A 20,373-nucleotide genomic window follows, 5' to 3' on the forward strand; every position below is an offset into this window, starting at 1 on the left:
AAACATACAATGCAAAAATCTTTCAGTATCATCAAAATGCAACACAATTTCAGCCAAGTAAGTTTTGCAATAAAAATAACATACAACAATCATATGACCCAGTAATTCCATTCCTGAGTATATACTCCAAAGAATAGAAAATAGGTATTTAAACAAAAACTTAGCATGAGTATTCATATCAGCACAATTCACAATAGCCAAAAGGTGGAAACAACTCAAATGTCTATCAGTGAATGAATAGATAAACAATAAAAGATATATCCACACAATGGAGTATTGTTCAATCATAAGAAAGAGTGAAGTGCTGATATATGCTACAACATAGAACGAACCTTGAAAACATGATGAGTGAAAGAAAACAGAACAAAAAGTCACATACTGTATGATTCCTCTTATTTGAAATATCCAGAGTAGTCAAATGTTTAAAGGAAGAAAGCAGAGTGATTGCCAGTGGCTGGGAACAGAGGGAAGGGAGAATGACTTCTCTTTTTTTGAGTCTCACTCTTTCACCCAGTCTGGAGTGCAGTGTCTCCATCTCGGCTCACTGCAACCTCCGCCTCCCAGGTTCAAGAGATTCTTGTGCTTCAGTAATCCCAGTAGCTGGTATTACAGGCGTGCACCACCACACTCTGCTAATTTTTGTGTTTTCAGTAGAGACGGGGTGTCTCCATGTTACTCAGGCTGGTCTCGAACTCCTGACCTCAGGTGGTCCACCTGCCTCAGCCTCCCAAAATGCTGGGATTACAGGCATAAGCCACCGTGCCCGGCTGAGAATGACTTCTTAATGGATATGAGGTTTCTCTTTGGGGTGATGAAAATGTTTTAGAAGTAGACAGAGGTGGTGATTGTACAACATTGTGAATGTACTAGATGCTGCTGAACTGTTTGTGTTAAATGGTTAAAATGGTGAGTTTTCTATAATGTGAGTTTTACCCCACATAAATAAAAAGCTCAACCTACAACCAATTTTAAAATAAAACTTACCTGTGTGTGTTTTTTTTTTTTTTTTTTTTTTTTTTTTTTTTTTTTTTTTTTTTGAGACGGAGTCTCGCTCTGTCGCCCAGGCTGGAGTGCAGTGGCGCGATCTCGGCTCACTGCAAGCTCCGCCTCCCGGGTTCACGCCATTCTCCTGCCTCAGCCTCCCGAGTAGCTGGGACTACAGGCGCCCGCCACCACGCCCGGCTAATTTTTTGTATTTTTAGTAGAGACGGGGTTTCACCGTGTTAGCCAGGAACTTACCTGTGTTTTAAGACTATAAAATATTCCATTTTTATGTACAATGACAACCTACAAAGATTTCTGCATCCTTTTGGTTAAAATGTAACCAATCACCAAGTGCTATCATCTGTTTCTTTTGCCTTGTGTATTTGCTAAGCGGATAGCAAAGATCAAAGAACTTTCAGAAGAGATATAGAAATACAGCTAGATACAGCTAAGATCTCTTTGAACATGATAATAATTGAGTGTGCTGAGCTGTGTCCCAAAGGTCTATAGAATAATAAATGCAAAAGATATTTTGGGTGAAAAGAGTCTGAATTATGCAGCATAACTTTTTTAAACATTCCCTCTATTTTCTTGAGTCTTGCTATTGCTTGGTTATTTAGGAATTAGGATGGGTGGCTGTACTGTGGATTGCTTATTTCAATATCCATTTAAATCTTTTATCTTACAAAGGCCGGGGAGCTTTTAAAAGCTACATTTCCCAGATTTCCTTGCAGCTAGGATTCTGGACATGCTTTGGGTTGCGCAATCAGCTGTGCTTTCATAACATTCTACGGGCAAAGAGGCAGGATGCAGGCGCCCATTTTGTAGGTGTGGTTCATGGCCCAGGTGGTGTGGTTTGGGGGCAAAGAGCTGTCCTAGAAGTTTCCTAATTTGGCAGGTGGTTTTCCTGTTCAGCAGCTTCAGCAGCAGTGGTAGTATACTCATTCATAATCAGAAATATTCCAGTTATCTGTTGCTGTGTAATGAACCATCCCCAAACTTAGTGACTTAAAACAAAATTTATTATTACTTCTCATGGTCTAAGCATAAACTGGGCTCAAGTAGGTAAGCTTCCCTTGGGCTCTCTTATGAAGTTACATTCAGATGTGCACCAGGCTACAGTTATTTGATGGCTCAACTGGGCTGGATGTCCTGGGGGCTCACTCTCTGGCAGTTGAAGCCAGCTATTGGCTGGGAATTCACCAGAATTTGGTGGCTGACGCACCTACCATGACACACCTCACTGTGTTGTTCAGGCTGCCGATGACGTGGTGTCCAGGCTCAGAGGAGGCACATCCCAGCAGTCAGCATTCCAAACAGCAGGAATCAGAAGCTGCCAGAAGCCGCAGTTAGAGCTACACCAGGAACAGACACAGAGTCATTTCTACCACATTCTGTTAGCCAAATGATACCACTCAACCAACTCACACTTAAGAAAGTGATACAGGCTCCACCTCTTGATGAGGGAATGGCAAGCTCAGTTGCCAAAGGGTACATGAGATGAAAGATAGTGTTTATCCATCTTTGGAAAAGCTACAAGGGTAGAGCGAGAGTGGTCTGGAGGCCTAATGTTGCTCTTCCCGCTCTGCTAATAATTTTACCAGCACCAGTTCCCCATGTGAAATCTCTTTCTGCTTAAATTAGCCAGACTGGGATCTGTTGACTACACCTGGATCCTGATCAAGGCTGGAGGTGGGACTTTACTGTCCCCAGGCAAATAGCATTCCAATATATTACTCTTTATGTAACTGGCATAGAGCAGTGACGCTCTGGAGAGGAAAAGCATTTGGAGTTGGAAAGTCCCTTGCTGAGTTTCAAGTTTCCCATCTGGAAAATGGGGATGATAATAATAATAATTTGGCGTCTACCTTATAAACAGATTAAATGAGTCAACGCATGCGCAATATTGTCACGTGCCTAGCACCTGGAAGGCAATGCTTGATGAAGTCCGTTTTGCTTGTTTGCTCAGCTCAAGCCGGCTCCCTCTCTTTGGTAATCGCTCTATCTGCAGGCACAGTGAAGTTAAGTAACTGGCCCAAAGGCATACTGCTAAGAAAGGACATCTTAGGCCGGGTGTGGTGGCTCACGCCTGTAATCCCAGCACTTAGGCCGAGGCAGGCGGATCACCTGAGGTCAGGAGTTCAAGACCAGCCTGGCCAACATAGTGAAACCCCATCTCTACTAAAAATACAAAAATTAGCCCGGTGTGGTGCCACGCAACTGTAGTCCCAGCTATTCAGGAGGCTGAGGCAGGAGAATCGTTTGAACCCAGAAGGCTGAGCTTGCAGTGAGCTGAGATCACGCCACTTCACTCCAGGCTGGGCGACAGAGCAAGACTCCAGCTACTTAACTAACCCAAAGGCACACTTGACTCTAGAGAGCAAGGGGAGAGTAGCTAAGAATAGGGATGATAAGACGCAAACCCGCATAGTCTAGCTTCATAGTTCATGCTCTCAATCCTTACACTGTACCACTTTTTAAAGCTGAGAACTGAAGGTGTTTACAAGTTAGCTAGGGGACATGTGGTTGCTGCCAAGGATGGAAATATAATGAAGATACAGTTGAGGTGAAAGTAAGTAAAGGAATGTTCTAGAAGACAAAGAACAGCACATACCAAAGCTCCAAGGAGGGAAAGACATTGGTGGAATTCAAGAAATTCCTTCAGAGAAAGCTAAAGCGGTGAGAATGCTTTTCTCCCCTCTTTAACATCATGGCACACCTAGAAAATGACACTATTTGTATAGATCACTGGAATAAATGCAGAAGCTGTTTGTGGCTGGAGACACCTGGCCCAGGAGTTGTGGGTCTCAGTCATAGGCATATCTGGAACCCACTTATAGGAAATCTTGTCTAGAAAGTAGAGAGCAAGGGGAAAGTTGACACAGAGACTGGAAAGGTGAGACAGACCCAAGACAGGCACAACCCCCGGGCCATAAGAAGGATTTGAATGCGAGTTTGAGTGTATTGGGAGGCCACTGAAGGATTTAACTGGGAGAGAAGCCATGAGATCCAATTTGCTTTGTGTCTTTTGGAGAACACTAACTGCTGTGAGGTCAAAGGATCAATGGATGAGAGGACAGGTGTGGAAGTGGGAGGGAGGGGACAGGAAAGAGGCTGTTGCAGTAGTCTTGGAAAAAGAAATGAGGACAGCATAGGCTAGGTGGATGACAGTGGAGGTGGAAAGAAATACATGGATTTCAGGTATCTTTTTTTTTTTTTTGCAATTTCTTCCTCCTAGTTCAAGTGATTCTCCAGCCTCAGCCTCCCAGTAGCTGGGATTACAGGTGCCTGCCACCACGTCTGGCTAATTTTTTGTATTTTTAGTAGAGACTGGGTTTCACCATGTTGGTTAGGCTGGTCTTGAACTCCTGACCTCAGGTGATCCACTCACCTTGGCCTTCCAAAGTGCTGGGATAACTGGTGTGAGCCACCGCACCTGGCCAGATTTCAGGTATCTTTTAGAGCTTGTATCTCCCCGGCCTGGAGATGGTTTGGGTGTAAAAGGTGAAGGAGAAAGGATAGTAATGTTTCTTCTCTCACAGTGTTCTCATGAGAAATTAAATTTAATTTTGTCCAGGTTCCTCAAAAAAGCTAAACATAGAATTATTATATAGTCCAGCTTTTCCAAAAGAATTCACAGCAGGAATGCAAACACACACTTGTATATCAATGTTCATAGCAGCACTATTCCCAATAGCCAAAAGGTGGAAACAACCCAAATCTCCATCAACAGATGAATGGGTAAACAAACTGTGGCCTGTCCATACAATGGAATATTATTCAGCCATAAAAAGGAACGAAGTTCTGATGAATGTTTACAACATGAATGGGCTTTGATGACAACATGTTAAGTGAAATAAGCCAGTCCAATATATTACAAATATTGTATGATTCCACTTACGTTGGGTACTAAAGTCATAGGGACAGGAAGTATAGTAGAGGTTGCCAGGGATGTAGGGAAGTGGGGAGCATTATTTAATGGGTACAGAGTTTCTGTTTGCGATGATGGATATGCTGGAAATAATGGTGATTGTTGCAGGGCACTGTGAATGAATGCAATGCCACTGAACTGTACACTGAAAAATTGTTAAAATAGTCAATTTCATTTACACAAATATTACCATAATGAAAAAATTGATCATTTACATAGAGTGATTAGCACATATCTGACCCATTGCAGTTTTAGATCAATGGTTATAACTATTGTTTTCATATGTCTAGTCTAGCCTCTCTTTTTTCAGAGAGGAATCTCCCTTACTCTTAAGGCTGAGAGCTTTGAATTTTTTAGTCTGTCTGCCCTGAAGCACTTCTTGACATCCTGAGTCCTTCTTCGTCATACTTGGCTCTCCTATGGACACTGTCATTCATACACCTGCAAATCACAGTCCACTCCATAGGACAAGGTCCCCTCCTCATTGGAACCAGAGAGAAGAGAGCACAGGGAAGCCTCCATCCCTTGCAATCTTGCCCTCTTGATTCTCTAAGGCTAGATCACTAGGCTTCAGGGATGGGATAATCTCAGAGTGAACTTATTATAGGGGAGAGGAAAAGTGAAAGAACAGGGTAACTCAAGTTTTCCTGGAGTCTCCAGTGGAAAGAACCCCAAACTGAAGTTCTTCACAAGAACAGGATCCACCACTCCTGTCCTGCCCCCACTGTATACTGGGCTGACCCAGCCTGCTGCTCTCAAGCCAGCTCCCTAAGGGATTCCTTCTTCAAGTCTCTGAGTCTCTACCCACCAATGACTGGTCTTTGTATGGACAGGGTTATTGTCTGAGTCATTCTCTCTGGAGTGGTACCCCAGTTGTGAGTGATACCTGTTGCCACTCAAGTCTCACAGAATAGCTGGATCCCCTGGACAGGAGTGGACCTGGAGCCTCTGGTCTAAGTTATTTTACTGGAAGCTCCAGGGAGGGCTGTAGGGATGCTGGTTCCGGTAATGAACTAACCTGCTACATTAAGCACAGTCTTATCTCTCAACCAGAATGGGACATTTCAGGTTCCATACAGTTGACATATATACAGAAAAACAAGATATTCCCTAGAATCACAAGACATCTTATTCCTACTCCAGCGTCTCGAGCCCTGAACAACTTTGAAGCTTATTTCCAGTTCCTCTGAAGGATCTACCTGGATAATGAAAGTCACCCACTTAGTGGCAGCCACCCAGAACAAACTCCAGGCTTGATCATCTTTTTTCATTTATTTCTGAAGACTCCCTGGGATGAGATAGAGTTGTCAATTTTTTCTTATACTATTGTTATTGTTATCACAGACCAAGGAAAGGCAAGTTTATTCAGTAAGTGCTATTGAAACAACTGGTCAATTATTTGGAGGAAAAAACCCCTAGATCCTTGCCTTATACCTAACACAACACTAAAATAAATTTCAAATGGATTAAAGATTTGAGTTTTAAAAGAAAGAGGAACTATATGAACTAAAAGAAGGAATTTAAGCTCCTAAAAGGCATTCAATCAGCAGTAGATAGCCTCAATTTACTTCTCATCAAAATATCCACAAACGCACCCATATAGAAAAAGACAAAAACTGTTAATACTAAAAGATGAAGGCTGACAAGTAAATGCCAAAATATAGTAGAAATTTCTACTGCCATTATTTCTCTCCTCCTCTTCTCTTCTCTTCTCTTTTCTTTTCTTTTCTTTTCTTTTCTGAGACAGGAGCTCACTCTGTTACCCAGGCTGAAGTACAGTGGTGCAATCATGGCTCATTTCAGCCTCGAGCTTCTGGGTTCAAGTGATCATCCCACCTCAGCCACCCGAGTAGCTCAGACTACAGGCATGTGCCACCATGCCTGGCTAATTTTTGTAGATACAGAGTTTCACCATGTTGCCCAGGCTGGTCCTGAACTCCAGGGCACAATCAATACACCCACCTCAGCCTCCCAAAGTGCTGGGATTACAGTTGTGAGCCATTGTGGCCAGCCTACTGCCATGATGTCTACTGCCATGATTTCATGGCAGGTGCAGCTGGTCCAGCATGGATGGGTTGCTCTTGCCTTCATGATAGAGTGACCTACCGATAAAAAGGTATGAGGAAGCTTTGGCTATCTCTCTCAGTATTTTTTTGAGACAGATTGAGCTCTAATCCAATGTGATTGCTGTACTTATAAAAAGGGGAAAATTGGGCACAGAGACACCCACATAGGAAGAACATCATATTAGGCTGGGTGCGGTGGCTCACGCCTGTAATCCCAGCACTTTGGGAGGCCAAGGCGGGCGGATCACAAGGTCAGGAGATCGAGACCACGGTGAAACCCCGTCTCTATGAAAAATACAAAAAATTAGCTGGGCGCAGTGGCGGGTGCCTGTAGTCCCAGCTACTCGGGAGGCTGAGGCAGGAGAATGATGCGAACCCGGGAGGCAGAGCTTGCAGTGAGCTGAGATTACGCCACTGCACTCCAGCCTGGGCGACAGAGTGAGACTCCGTCTCAAAAAAAAAATAAAATAAAAAAATAAAAAGGAAGAACATCATGTCAAGATAAAGGCAGAGATTAGGCAATGTTTTTGCAAGCCAAAGAATACCAGAGATTGCTAGCAAACCATCAGAAGCAAGGTGAGAGGCATGGAACAGATACTCTCACACAGCTCCAAGAAGAAATCAACCCTGCTCACACCTTGACTTTGGACTTCTAACCTCCAGAACTCTGAGACAATAATGTTTGTTGTTTAAGACATCCAGTTTGTGGGATTTCGTTATGGCAGCCCTAGCAAAACTAACATATACTACCCAGTGAAGATTTGCTCTCCATCTTCCACGGCTCCCCCACATCAAATGACTAGATCTTGTCTGGTTAATGTCCAAAATGTCTTGTAGGTTCAGGCTCTACTCTGTTTCCATTGCCTCTGTAGACATATTGGGTAATTGGGTAATCAGTAAGCACCGTGACAGGAGAAGATAGAAAGGGACTTAGTTGACCAAATGCAGCAAGGCTAGGTCAAAGCTGGTGTAAGAGGGAGAGGGTCTGGGATTCAAAAGCAATGTGGAAATGTTGAGGCTGGCAAGCAGAGAGTGAGGGGATGCCTAATTTACCACTTGGTTGGAAAATGCTGAGACGGCAGAGGCCACACCAAATGTCCAAGGGGTAGGGCTGGCCAGAGGCCAAGATTCCCCTGGGCTCTGTCCCATGGCTGACTTTAGGGCTGAATTTTCACCTGGGGTGTGTGTTGGGGTCTGAGTGGAGATCTTGGGGAGATCTTTGCTACTGGGTTTCTTTAGGGTGTGGCCACGGGGCACACATCCAGAGGCACCGACCTTGTGAAGCTCCCGAGGGTGTTCTTTGAACTACTGCAAACCCAACCGGCAGGTTTGCTGAAAAGTGGCCACGTTCCAGTCCAAAATGTGTGAGCAGAGCGCGAGCTTAGCACTCCCCAGCCCCAGTCCCAGCTCTGCCAGGAAATGGAAGACTTCACCGTGGCACTGGGAATTGGATTCTAAACTTTAGGATCAAGCAATGGAAGGACCTGGAATAAGACACCTTCTTGACCCCCCTGAAGGGCTCTGAGCAGCTGGGCTTGCCTTTCTCTTTGCTCCCCCAGTCCTCCCCTTACTTCTCAGTCTCCCACTCCCCATCACTCCTTTCCCTGCCTCCTCCTGCCTGTCTCCATCTTCCTCCCTCTCTTTCTTCTCTCGCCCCATTAATCCCCCCTTGTCACTATCACCTCCTTCCTCCAGTCTTGCCCCCTTCGCTGCCCCTTCTTTCCTCTGACATTTCCTTCTCCTCTTACTGCCACTGTCTCCCACCTTTCTCCTCCCCCACATTTCTCCCTATCCCTACCTCCTCTTCCCCTTCATCTTTCTCCTTCCCCCTTATTTTTCTATCTCCTTCCTCAGTCCCACTCCTCTTTCCACCCTCCTTTTGCCCGTCACTTCTCCTTCTCCCTCACTGCCCCCTCCCTCTCTCTCCCCTCCCCAGGTCCTGCCCCACCCAGCTCTGTTTGCTTTTCTCCCGGATCCGGATGGAGGGGTTGCCCTGCCCGTGCCCAGCCCTGCCCCACTTCTGGCAGCTTAGGTCTCACTTAATGGCTGAGGGCTCCAGGACTCAGGCCCCTGGGAAAGGGCCCCCACTCAGCATCCAGTTCCTGCGAGCCCAGTATGAAGGCTTGAAGAGGCAGCAGAGGACCCAGGCCCACCTCCTGGTGCTTCCAAAAGGTAGGAATGGACAGGTGCTGGGGAAGGAGAGACTTACCATGGGAGACCTGAGTGGCAGAGCTGCAGGGAGGCAGAGCCAGGGCTTTGCCAGCCCTCCCTCCCAGTGGGGAAGAGCAGGGGAGGCGGGCTCAGGGCAGCTCTGCTCAGCTGTCCCACCTGCTAAGGGAGCCAGGGGCCTCAGCCAAGCACCTGGCTGCCAGCACTGTTCCTGGCCTCTGCTCTGATGTTCTAATCTTGCTAGACTGGTCAGCCTGGTGAGCCAGGCTTGGCCCCCCTGCTAGCCCAGGTATGGTGATAGGAGCTCTGCTTCCTGGCTGGGTCTAACTAAGGCACCTCCTACAAACCAGAGAAATTCACTCTGGAGGTAGAAGACATGGCGTTCCCAACAGCCTGGGAACTGTCTGGGCCAGAGGACGCCTAGGGCTCAGAGACCCATGAGGCATCCCAGGCTCATCCAGCCTCAAACATCAGGCAGGGAGGTGTGATTGGACACAGAAACCCCCTCATAGGGAGAAACCTCCTCCCTTTAGGAACTCAGATTTCATTCCAGGAGGGAGTTAGAGGCACAGGGCTCAGAAAGCAAGGGCATGTCAAATCCCAGCCCTTCCTCCTCTAACAGAGGAACAGGTTGAGGGAGAAGGGAAGATACCCTGAAAGGTCAAAGCTGGGCTCTGTGGGATTCTGTGGTTATTTGTAGAGTTCAGTAGACTCTTTGGGCTGCCCTTTGCCAGGCCAGACTGGGCAGGGATCAGGGGCCAGAGGGACCTCTCTGTCTAGGGCAGGAAGTGTGCTGCCTCTTGGGAACAAAAGTGGCACCTCTGAGCTGAAGGAGCCCTTCTCCCATTACCTGGGCTGTTGCCAACCAATGGAATCCTCGTTCCTGGCAGGAGTGAACTGGCACAGCCAAACAGTCACCATCTCTGCAGGGCATAAACTGAAAGGTTCCTAAAGCTCTATCCCCCCCTTGAGGGTATTTATTCATTCAGTTATTCAACAAACATTTATTAATTTAAATCCCTATCAAATGGAAACACAATGCTTAATACACCTGCAATTCAGACTCACAAATCTAATTGCTTAGTGGGGATGATCCAAAGACATCTCAAATTCAACATGCCCCCAGAGAATTCACTATACCCTGTGCTCGTCCTTTCTCCTGCTCTTGGTAACTCGGTACCCCCTTTCCCATCATTACTAGGTGCTAAATTATGGTTCATGCAAGGAGTGCCCAGGTGTGGCTTTCTCCGAGAAGACTTCTGACCTCCCAGCTAGGTCAGGGTCATTCAGGGCACTTTCAGCAGTTTGCAGTTCCACATTTTTTTTTTTTTTTGAGACAGATTCTCACTCTGTTGCCCAGGCTGGAGTGCAGTGGGGTGCAATCTCGGCTCACTGAAACCTCTGCCTCCCGGGTTCAAGCAATTCTCCCTGCCTCAGCCTCCTGAGTAGCTGGATTACAGGCACCTGCCACCACGCTCGGTTAATTTTTGTATTTTTTTTAGTAGAGATGGGGTTTCGCCATGTTGGCCAGGCTGCTCTTGAACTCCTGACCTCAGGTGATCCACCCGCCTCGACCTTCAAAAGTGCTGGGCGTGAACCACCATACTTGGCTGAGTTCCACATTCTTTATCTAACTGTGAGAGGCAGCATACTGTGTAATGGAGTGGTCATGTACTGGGTCTTGGAGCACAGCCTGAGTTTGAGTCCCAGCTCTGCCATTTACTTAATATGCAGCTTTAAACAAGTTACATAAATTTTCTGGGGCTCAGTTTCCTCACCTGTCAATTGGGAATAACTGTAGTACCCAAATCATAGGGTTATTGTAGGAATAAAATGAACTAATATGTATAAAGCTCATCAAGGCCTTATGCACTCACTGGCTGAGGACAAGATCACATATGTCACATGCATCTAAGTAGGAAGGCCACTTGAAACACTAGCACTGAATGTGAAGGAGTAGGTAATTCTCCAGGGAGAAATCAGGGTAAGGTGACAAAAATAAGGTGAAAATGACACTAAGGAGGCAAAAGAGCAATTAATTGTCCCCTATACTTTAGCAACAGGATAGATGGTGGTATCTTTCCTTGAGAATACAGGAGAAAAAGGCTTTTAGTAGAGAGAGATGAACTTGTTTTTGAATATACTGCATTGGAGATAGTTGCCTGTAGACCTTCCATCCAGCCTGGACCTCATTTGGGCTGGAGAGCTAGATTTGGGGTTATTCATCTATAGATGGTAGCTGAAGCCATGGGCATGGATAAAACTGTGGCAAATCCATGTGTAAATTGATAAGAAACTGGGATGAAAATTAGAGTTCTGGAATACTCAAATATTTAAGGAACAAGAGGAGGAAATGAAGCCAGGGAAGATGGAGAGAGCAGTCAAAATTTGAGGAGAGGCATATCATTCAGCCATAAAAAGGAAAGAAATTCTGCCATACACTACAACATGGATAAAACTTGAGGACATTATGCTGAGTGAAGTAAGTCAGTCCCAAAAAGACAAATACTGTATAATCCCATTTACATGAGGTATGTAGAGTAGTCATATTTAAAGAGACAGAAGGAAAGCAGAATGGTGGTTGCCAGAGGCTGGGGCATGGGGAAGTGGGGCGTTATTGTTTAATGCTTATAGAGTGTCAGAGAAACTGAAGAGTTCTGGAGATTGGTTCCACAATGTGAATGTACTGAATACTACTAAACTGTGCACTTAAAAATGGTTAAGATGGTACATTTTATGTTCTATGTATTTTACCACAATTAAACATATTTTAAGTGGTATAAGAAAATCAAGAGCAATTAATGTCATGAAGCCAAGCTGGTAGAGGGATTTTAGAGGACCGTGATCCTCAGTGCCCAGTGCAGCAAAAAGACCCAGGAAGAGAGAGTGAGCATTGAGACTGGGCTCCTACTAAAGCTAGAAGTCAATGTCTCAAGACACTGGGTTGCGTTTAGAAGCTCAGAAATTCTAGGAGCTGATCAATGAAAGGAAGGGCTCCGAAATTAGCTTTCTTCACCCTGTCTTAGCATTATGCGATGGATCCAGCTTCTGGAAATGCAGTTACAAGTAGCAGCGTGCCTTCCCTGATGCAACGTAAGTTCCCAGGGGACCTTGAGCTACTTTCAGAAGTCTGTGGAGCCCCAATTACCCCCAGTGATTGGTGTCCAAAAGGAATATGCTTTTGTCACAGTCAGACACTGTGTGACTCACCTTATGTAGAAAAAGGGATTAGGGTCGGGACTTATATCTGGGCTGGATGTTTTATATTACATTTCATTGAACATTCCTGGCAGCCTTGTAAGGTAGCTCCCTTTTTAAGATCTCCATTTATAGATGAGGAAATGGAGGCCTAGGATCTCCTAGTGAGTCAGTGGTGAACTCAGGACCAGACCTCATGTCTGCCTGACTCTGGCTTGATGAGAGAGGTTCCACCAAAGGTCTCAGGCAGTTAGGGTGAATTTCGATTCTTCTTTCCTCCCTGAGTCTCTCTACCACTCTCTTCGCTCTTCTCTCCACCCACTTCCTTCATCCCCACTGAAGAGAGAAATCAAGGAGGGGCTCAAAATACCCCTTCTCCAACTTCTATCTTCTGGCAAAGTGAATCAAGGGTGGAGAATGAAGAAGGTATTATAGATAACGAGTACATTTCCTTCATCTCCAGTCCCCAACTTACCAAAACCAAAACAAAACAGATAAAAAACATGACATGAAATTTCCCTGTACTCTTCAGTCAATTACCCTAATTCTCTTTCTCTTGTACAGTGAAGAGCAGGCACCATCCCAAGATGTGGAGGGTACTGCCACGAAAGGCTCATGGTGATTCGCAGCAGAGGCTGCTCTGGGGTGGGGTCCCTGTGTACCTCCCAGCCTAACTCTTTTTCCTTTCCTCTGAACCGCAGGCTGGGACTGACAGCTGAACAGGCCTGTCCACCTTCAGTCCTTTCCTTCTAAACTAATGCTAGGATACCAGTTTCTAGGTTCTCCTGTTGTGTCTCCCTCCTTCCTTGTTCTCAAATAAGTACATAACATGTTGGATATTTATAAAAGTTTCCTTTGGCTGGCCGCGGTGGCTCACGCCTGTAATCCAAGCACTTTGGGAGGCCGAGGCAGGCGGATCACAAGGTCAGGAGATCGAGACCATCCTGGCTAACACGGTGAAACCCCGTCTCTACTAAAAATACAAAAAAAAGTAACCGGGCATGGTGGCTGGCGCCTATAGACCCAGCTACTCGGGAGGCTGAGGCAGGAGAATCGCTTGAACCCGGGATGCAGAGGGCGGAGGTTGCAGTGAGCCAAGATCGCGCCATTGCACTCCAGCCTGGGTGACAGAGCAAGACTCCATCTCAAAAAAAAAAAAAAAGTGTTTTCGTCATTTCATGCTGGAAAATAATACTAAAGAATTAAGCAGTTACAAAGCTGGAACAAATCTTGAGTCACACTAGAGTTAGTGTTGACAGGAGAGTAATTGTTGGCTGAGATGGCTGCAGCTGGTCTTCTGTTTCTTTGGGATCCCTGAATTGGAGCTCAGGGGCTTCTTTCTGACTTTATTCTTCCAACATCATCTCCCCACTCTTGCTCTGCACATTGTCACCTCCAGGGCCTCCTGTGATAACAGGTGCTGGTACAGATAAGTGAACCTAAGTGACACCTCTGAGGAGCTCCAAGCTGGTCACACACCTGCTTTCTATAAGGAAAATGCCTTTCAGTCATTCCAATCCCTCTCACTGCCACCAAGAGTTAACAATGAACTGTCATATTCCACTAGGTGGTTTAAAAAAAAGTCCCCAAGAAAGAAAAGAGACATTGGTCTGCCTCTTCCACCTTAAAGCCAGTTCTGAGGAGCCGTAAATGCTGCAGATGTCCTCCCAGAGCAGTGCCTGTGGACTAGGAGAAGGATAATGATTGGTTCTCTAAAAGGAGCTGCTTCAAAACACAACTCCTCCCTCTTCTGCCTTGGGCGGTAAACTCACTATCAGAATCCCAGGACACAGCCGAGCACAGTGGCTCACGCCTGTAATCCCAACACTTTGGGAGTCTGAGGCGGGCGGATCACTTGAGGTCAGGAGTTCAAGACCAGCCTGGCCAACAGGAGTTCAAGACCAGCCTGGCCAACATGGTGAAAATCATGTCTCTACTAAAAATACAAAAAGTAGTCGGGCGTGGTGGCAGGTGCCTTGTAATCCCAGCTACTCAGGAGGCTGAGGCAGGAGAATCGCTTGAACCCAGGAGGTGGAGGTTGCAGTGAGCCAAGATTGCACCACTGTACTCCAGCCTGGGCAACAGAGTGAGACTCTGTCTCAAAAAAAAAAAAACAAAAAAAAGAATCCCAGAACACAAAACCCCGTAAGTTAAGAATAATCTTTTCCACTGGTGAGAATATGTGAACCCACATGTGTGTGAGTCTGTGTGTGCTCTTGTTCCTTGCCTTTCTTTTAGCCCCAAACGCTAGTTCCCTATCTCCTCCCAGAGTTTACTCCTCCACTTCAGTGTTTGACCCTCTATTATGCTTGAGATTTTCCATTGCATTGATTGCCACCCGAAATTTTATTATAAATATGCAATTTTGTCTCTACTCAACCAGGACACACCCCGGAAGGTGTGGGTTTTGTCTCAATGTTCATTGCTGTATTCCCAGGACCTAGAATAAATAATGCCTGGCACATATTAAGTGCTCAATAAATATGTGTTGAATGAATGAATAATTGTGTGTGAGTATATATGGGTGAGGTGTAAAAGGGCATGTGTGTGAGCATGCAAGTGAGATCTTGTGTGTGTACACATGTACACACACGAAATGTACCAGGAACCTTCTGGGGATGGCCTTCCTTCAGCTTGAAAGCAATGAGACCCCCTAAGTGAGAGCCGCCCCTGTCCCTTCAAGTGATGACCCTGCTGGTGCATTCTCTTTTCAGGAGGAAACACATCTGCTCCTGCAGAATCGATGGTCAATGCTGTTTGGATTAACAAGGAGAGAAGAAGCTCACTGTCCCTGGAAGAGGCAGATTCTGAGGTGGAGGGGAGGCTGGAGGAGGCTGCCCAGGGCTGTCTTCAGGCCCCCAAGTCTCCATGGCACACGCACCTGGAGATGCATTGTTTGGTCCAAACCTTCCCCCAGCACACCAGTCATCAAGTACATCATAGGGGCAAGCTTGTGGGATCTGACCAAAGGCTCCCTCCTGAAGGAGACACACACTTGTTTGAAACCAATCAGATGACTCAGCAAGGAACCGGAATCCCAGAGGCTGCCCAGCTTCCATGCCAGGTGGGCAATACCCAAACAAAGGCAGTGGAATCTGGCTTAAAATTCAGCACTCAATGTCCTCTTTCCATAAAGAACACACACAGGTCTGGCAAACCAGCTTACTATCCATTTCCCCAGAGGAAAACACCCAGGATCTCCCAAGCTGCCCGGAACCTGGGCTTATATGGCTCAGCGTGAAGCTTTCTATTCTGCCAGATGTCTTGACCTTGAGGCCACCTATGGCCTTATAGAAGAACCAAGGAGGCAGAGCCACAACGAGGTCTCTAGCTATGAGCAAGAATTGGACTAACCTAATTATAGGAATTGTGGGAGATGAACTTCACAGTGGTAACATGGTTTTACCCTTCCAATAAGAAGAGACTTCCCAGGCCAAATTGCCCACAGTTTAGGATGAAGAGGACTATCTGGTCAGTGCAGCCCCATTCTGACATTACTATGAGGTCCTGGATATCCATTCCTTGGGGAGGACCAGTAAGACATCTGCTCCATCCCTGGAACTGGAGAATTTTGGAACACAAACCAGGGACCTAGCCAACAGAATGCCTTAGCAATGCCCAGGGGTCAATGGGCGTGGCATTCTTGTTTTCAATGTCTTCTGATGATTTCTCACATATTCTGGAGAAGACAAGCTCTGAGAATTCAGATGCTTTTTCTGGTGGCTATGTCTGGGGGGCCATCTCACTTAGAAGTCACAACACTCATTGGCAGTGATCACATCATTTCAATTTGGGCTTCCCAAAGTATGGTCACCCAGGGTATGAAGGTGAGATCAATGCTACCTACCATTTTGTGTCTTTAAGGGGTCTTTAGAAAGGGCTAATCATCTGTCACTGCTCACTGAGACATGTACATTCCAGCATCATCACAGAGTTATCTCCTTCCTTCCTTCCTTCCTTCTGTCTCTCCCTCCCTCCCTCCCTTCCTCCCTTCTTTCCTTCTTTCTTTCCTCTCTTCCTTCTTGCCTTCTTTCCTGCCTTCCTGCCTATCTTTTCTCTCTCTCTGCAAATTAAGTTCTTATTAAAAACTGCCAATCATTGACGATATATAATGATGAGATCCTGAACAAAAGAGGCAAAGAAATGCTCCTGCTTGAAAAATACACATTCCCTATAGACTGCCTCCTGTTTAGTCCAACTTGGATCACTCAGATCCTTCCTGGGATCAAATACATATTTTTAAACCTAAGACAAAGCGAAGCAGGTGTCACTTGGGTGATAGGGAAAAAAGCTCGTATTTCCTGGTTAATGTTTAGCTTTTGTAATGCTATTTAAACACACCTAAGGTGCCTTTCCCTCATCTCAGGTGCTTTCTCTGTAAAGTTTCACTCCCACCTTTCTTTTCTCTGCATGGCCATCCAGTCTTGCCCATCTACATCCAGAGCTGTTAACTAGTAGTGTCATTACCTGTGAAAAACATGTAGAAGCTTCCTTGAACCACCCAGAAATCCACTCAAATTTGGGGATTGTCATTCCTTTTGTGAATAATTAATACAATTCAGTTGTTTTTTAAATATTCTAATAAAAAAGGAAATTTTCTCAAAAAAATTTGTCCTTTGCTTTTGTTTTTAAAGAAGTGTCCCACAAGTAACGTATCTTTCTATAGGTTTGCTTTTGTTTCCTGTTTTTGGAGATAGAGTCTTGCTCTGTTACCCAGGCTGGAGTGCAGTGGTGCAATCCCGGCTCACTGCAACCTCTGCCTCCCAGATTCAAGCCATTCTCTTGCCTCAGCCTCCCAAGTAGCTGGGATTATGGGCGTGTACCACTACCCCAGTTAATTTTTTGTATTTTTAGTAGAAACGGGGTTTCACCATGTTGGCCAGGCTGGTCTTGGACTCCTGACCTCGGGTGATCCGCCTGCCTTGGCCTCCCAAAGTGCTGGGATTACAGGTGTGAGCCACCACACCCAGCCAATAATTACATCTTTTTTTTTTTTTTTTTTTTTTTTGAGATGGAGTCTTGCTCTGCCTCTCAGGCTGGAGTGCAGTGGCACAATCTCGGCTCACTGCAACCTCCACCACCCAGCTTTAAGCGATTCTCCCACCTCAGCCTCCCCAGTAGCTGGGGTTACAGGTGTGCACCATCATGCCTGGCTAATTTTTGTGGTTTTTTTGTAGAGACAGGGTTTCACCATGTTGCCTGCCTCGGCCTCCCAAAGTGCTGGGATTACAGGTGTGAGCCACCACACCCGGCCCCTTTTTTTTTTTTTTTTTTTTTTTTTGAGACAGAGTTTCGCTCTTGTTGCCCAGGCTGGAGTGTAATGGTGTGATCTCAGCTCACCGCAACCTCTGCCTCCCAGGTTCAAGCGATTCTCCTGCCTCAGCCTCCCGAGTAGCTGGGATTACAGGCATGCACCACCATGCCCGGCTAATTTTGTATTTTTAGTAGAGATGGGGTTTCTCCATGTTGGCCAGGCTGGCCTCAAACTCCCGACCTCAGGTGATCCGCTTTCCTCGGCCTCCCAAGATGCTGGGATTACAGGCATGAGCCACCGCACCCAGCAAAATATAACCCCTCCACGACCGCGGCAGGACTCGAACCTGCAATCTTCTGATCCGAAGTCAGACGCCTTATCCATTAGGCCACGCGGCCAGCCGGTTGGCCAAGTCTTTGTTCAAAATGTCAAGAGCCTGGATGGTCTCCACCGATAACATTAGCAGAAGGTTTTCCTCTTCTCTTCCTAAGATAGAGAAAAACCAGCTCACATTGTAAATCCTGCATCAGGCAGGCCACCTTTACCTAGGGTTCCCCAGGCTTCCACTTCCCAGTGTGGACTCCCCATGCGGCTGCCTGGCACACACCATGCCTCAGTCTCCCCTGGCAGAGGAGGACGGATCAGGCTCTAGTCTGGGCACTGCCATTGGTAGAGGTGTGACCTTTGTTGGGTGAATTAAAGCCAGAGATTTCAGAGCCAAATCTCAGAGCCACAGATTTCCCAGTTTAACTGAAGGCGATAATCTTCCCTGGGGTGGTGAGGGACGCAGAGGAGAGACGTTTTCCCTAAGCTAGGAACAGAAAAGCTCTTTTCCAAGAACCAATTCAGCTGGATCGAACAGCCTCTTCCCCACTAGGGGACAGGCTGCCCTCACACTATCTCAGTCAGATTCCCTAACTTTTCAGTCACTTCCTGACATTAAAGCCATTCATTTCAGTTGTTAAAGCTTGGAACTGTTCAAATGTTAAAGTTCATCTCATAGTCAAGTCAGAGTCTACCAGGCTCCACCTCCTCCCAGCACAGCCTTGATTGATGCCTTTAGGGCTGGAGGGAGAGGCTCATTCCCGCACCCTTCTGTCTGTGTTTACACAGATTTTTGACAATGGGGTAGGAAGGATGGAGAGGAAGCACAGATAGCTCTTTATGTGACTGGCTGTGGTGTAGTTTTGGTCTCTCGCCTTGGCCATTTACGCTGGCCTGGCTTGTCATCTATAGGCTTGGTATGGACAGGTGGTGGCCCCAGTGGGCTCCTGCTGAGGAGGGACTCATCCCAAGCATCCCGCTAGCGTGTCTGAGGGTCTCTTGGGAAGATGGCTATGCCTGGTCAAGCTGCCTCCACCCCATTGCATCAGGAGCCCATTCTTTTTACCCTTTGCCCCAAGTTCATCTACCTCTGCTAGCCCAGCTTGGCCTGTAGACACATAGGCAGGAGACATTTTCTGCACCTATGTGAGGTGATCATCCCTGCACCTTCTCTTTCTGGCCATTCTATACTGTCTTGTTTCCACTGAAGTCTCCCCTTTCTGCTGAGCAATCATCTAGTGGGGGGATAATGTGTCAGTCCTCCTTCTTGCAGACACTACTTTATTTATTTATTTATTTGTTTATTTTTGAGGCGGAGTTTTGCTCTTGTTCCCCAGGCTGGAGTGCAATGGCACTATCGCGGCTCACTACAACCTCCGACTCCGGGGTTCAAGCGATTCTCCTGCCTCAGCCACCCGAGTGACTGGGATTACAGGTGCATGCCACCATGCCCAGCTACTTTTTATATTTTCAGTGGAGACGGGGTTTCGCCATGTTGGTCAGGCTGGTCTCGAACTCCTGACCTCAGGTGATCCACCTGCCTTGGCCTCCCAAAGTGCTGGGATTACAGGCGTAAGCCACCTCTCCTGGCCGACACTACCATCTTTAAAAGAAAGGTTCTGCTGGGTGCGGTGACTCACGCCTGTAATCCCAGCACTTTGGGGGGCCAAGGCAGGTGGATCACCCGAGGTTAGGAGTTCCAGACCAGCCTGACCAACATGATGAAACCCCATCCCTACCGAAAATACAAAAATTAGCCGGGCTTGGTGGCTCACGCCTGTAATCCCAGCTACTTAGGAGGCTGAGTCGAGGAGAATCAGTTGAACCCGGGAGGCGGAGGTTGTGGTGAGTCAAGATCCTGCCACTGCACTCCAGCCTGGGCGACAGAGCAAGACTCTGTCTCAAAAAAAAAAAAAAGAAGAAGAAAGGTTCTTTGCCCTCCCTCTTTCCCCTTTGGCTTTGAGAAGAACTAGTCAAGTGGGGTATGTGTGTATGTGGTGTTTTCTTTTTTTTTTTTCTTTTTTTTTTTTTTTGAGACAGGGTTTCATTCTGTTACCCAGGCTGGAGTGCAGTGGTGCGATCACAACTCACTGCAGCCTCAACCTCCCAGGCTCAAGCGATCCTCCCACCTCAGCCTCCTGAGTAGCTGGAACTATCCATGCATACCACCACAGCCAGCTAATGTTTGTATTTTTTTTTTTTTTTTTTTTTTTTTTTTTGAGACAGAGTCTCTCGTTCTGTTGCCCAGGCTGGAGTTCAGTGGCGCAATCTCGGCTCACTGCAAGCTCCGCCTCCCAGGTTCATGCCATTCTCCTGCCTCAGCCTCTGAAGTTGCTGGGACTACAGGCGCCCACCACCACGCCCGGCTAATTTTTTGTATTTTTAGTAAATACGGGGTTTCATCATGTTAGCCAGGATGGTGTTGATCTCCTGACCTCGTGATCTGC

At 46.5% G+C, this 20,373-nt stretch overlaps 1 protein-coding gene, 1 long non-coding RNA gene and 1 other non-coding gene across 3 annotated transcripts; 1 reads left to right on the forward strand and 2 right to left on the reverse strand.

The window, feature by feature from the left end:
* Positions 1 to 1,988: 1,988 nt before the first annotated feature.
* Positions 1,989 to 19,249, reverse strand: LOC134807726 (uncharacterized). The gene is made up of 2 exons (XR_010148884.1): positions 17,949 to 19,249; positions 1,989 to 2,339 (listed from the first exon to the last, which is right to left on the reverse strand). It is a non-coding gene; the product is annotated as an uncharacterized LOC134807726 (long non-coding RNA).
* On the forward strand, positions 8,210 to 16,956 carry C11H9orf152 (chromosome 11 C9orf152 homolog). The gene is made up of 2 exons (XM_001145187.6): positions 8,210 to 9,153; positions 15,063 to 16,956. Exons 1-2 carry the CDS (start codon positions 8,961 to 8,963, stop codon positions 15,587 to 15,589), a joined length of 720 nt encoding a protein of 239 aa, XP_001145187.4. The 5' UTR covers positions 8,210 to 8,960; the 3' UTR covers positions 15,590 to 16,956.
* TRNAR-UCG (transfer RNA arginine (anticodon UCG)) lies at positions 17,928 to 18,000 on the reverse strand. The gene has a single exon. It is a non-coding gene; the product is annotated as a tRNA-Arg (tRNA).
* Positions 19,250 to 20,373: the final 1,124 nt, after the last annotated feature.

The sequence above is a fragment of the Pan troglodytes genome, chromosome 11 (genome assembly GCF_028858775.2).
Source record: "Pan troglodytes isolate AG18354 chromosome 11, NHGRI_mPanTro3-v2.0_pri, whole genome shotgun sequence".
In the NCBI taxonomy this organism is placed as follows: Eukaryota; Metazoa; Chordata; class Mammalia; order Primates; family Hominidae; genus Pan; species Pan troglodytes.

Coding starts and splice junctions, on each gene's coding strand:
- C11H9orf152 (XM_001145187.6), top strand. CDS start 8,961: ATGGAGGGGTTGCCCTGCCCGTGCCCAGCCCTGCCCCACTTCTGGCAG. Junction 9,154..15,062: donor CCTCCTGGTGCTTCCAAAAG/GTAGGAATGGAC, acceptor TTCTCTTTTCAG/GAGGAAACACATCTGCTCCT.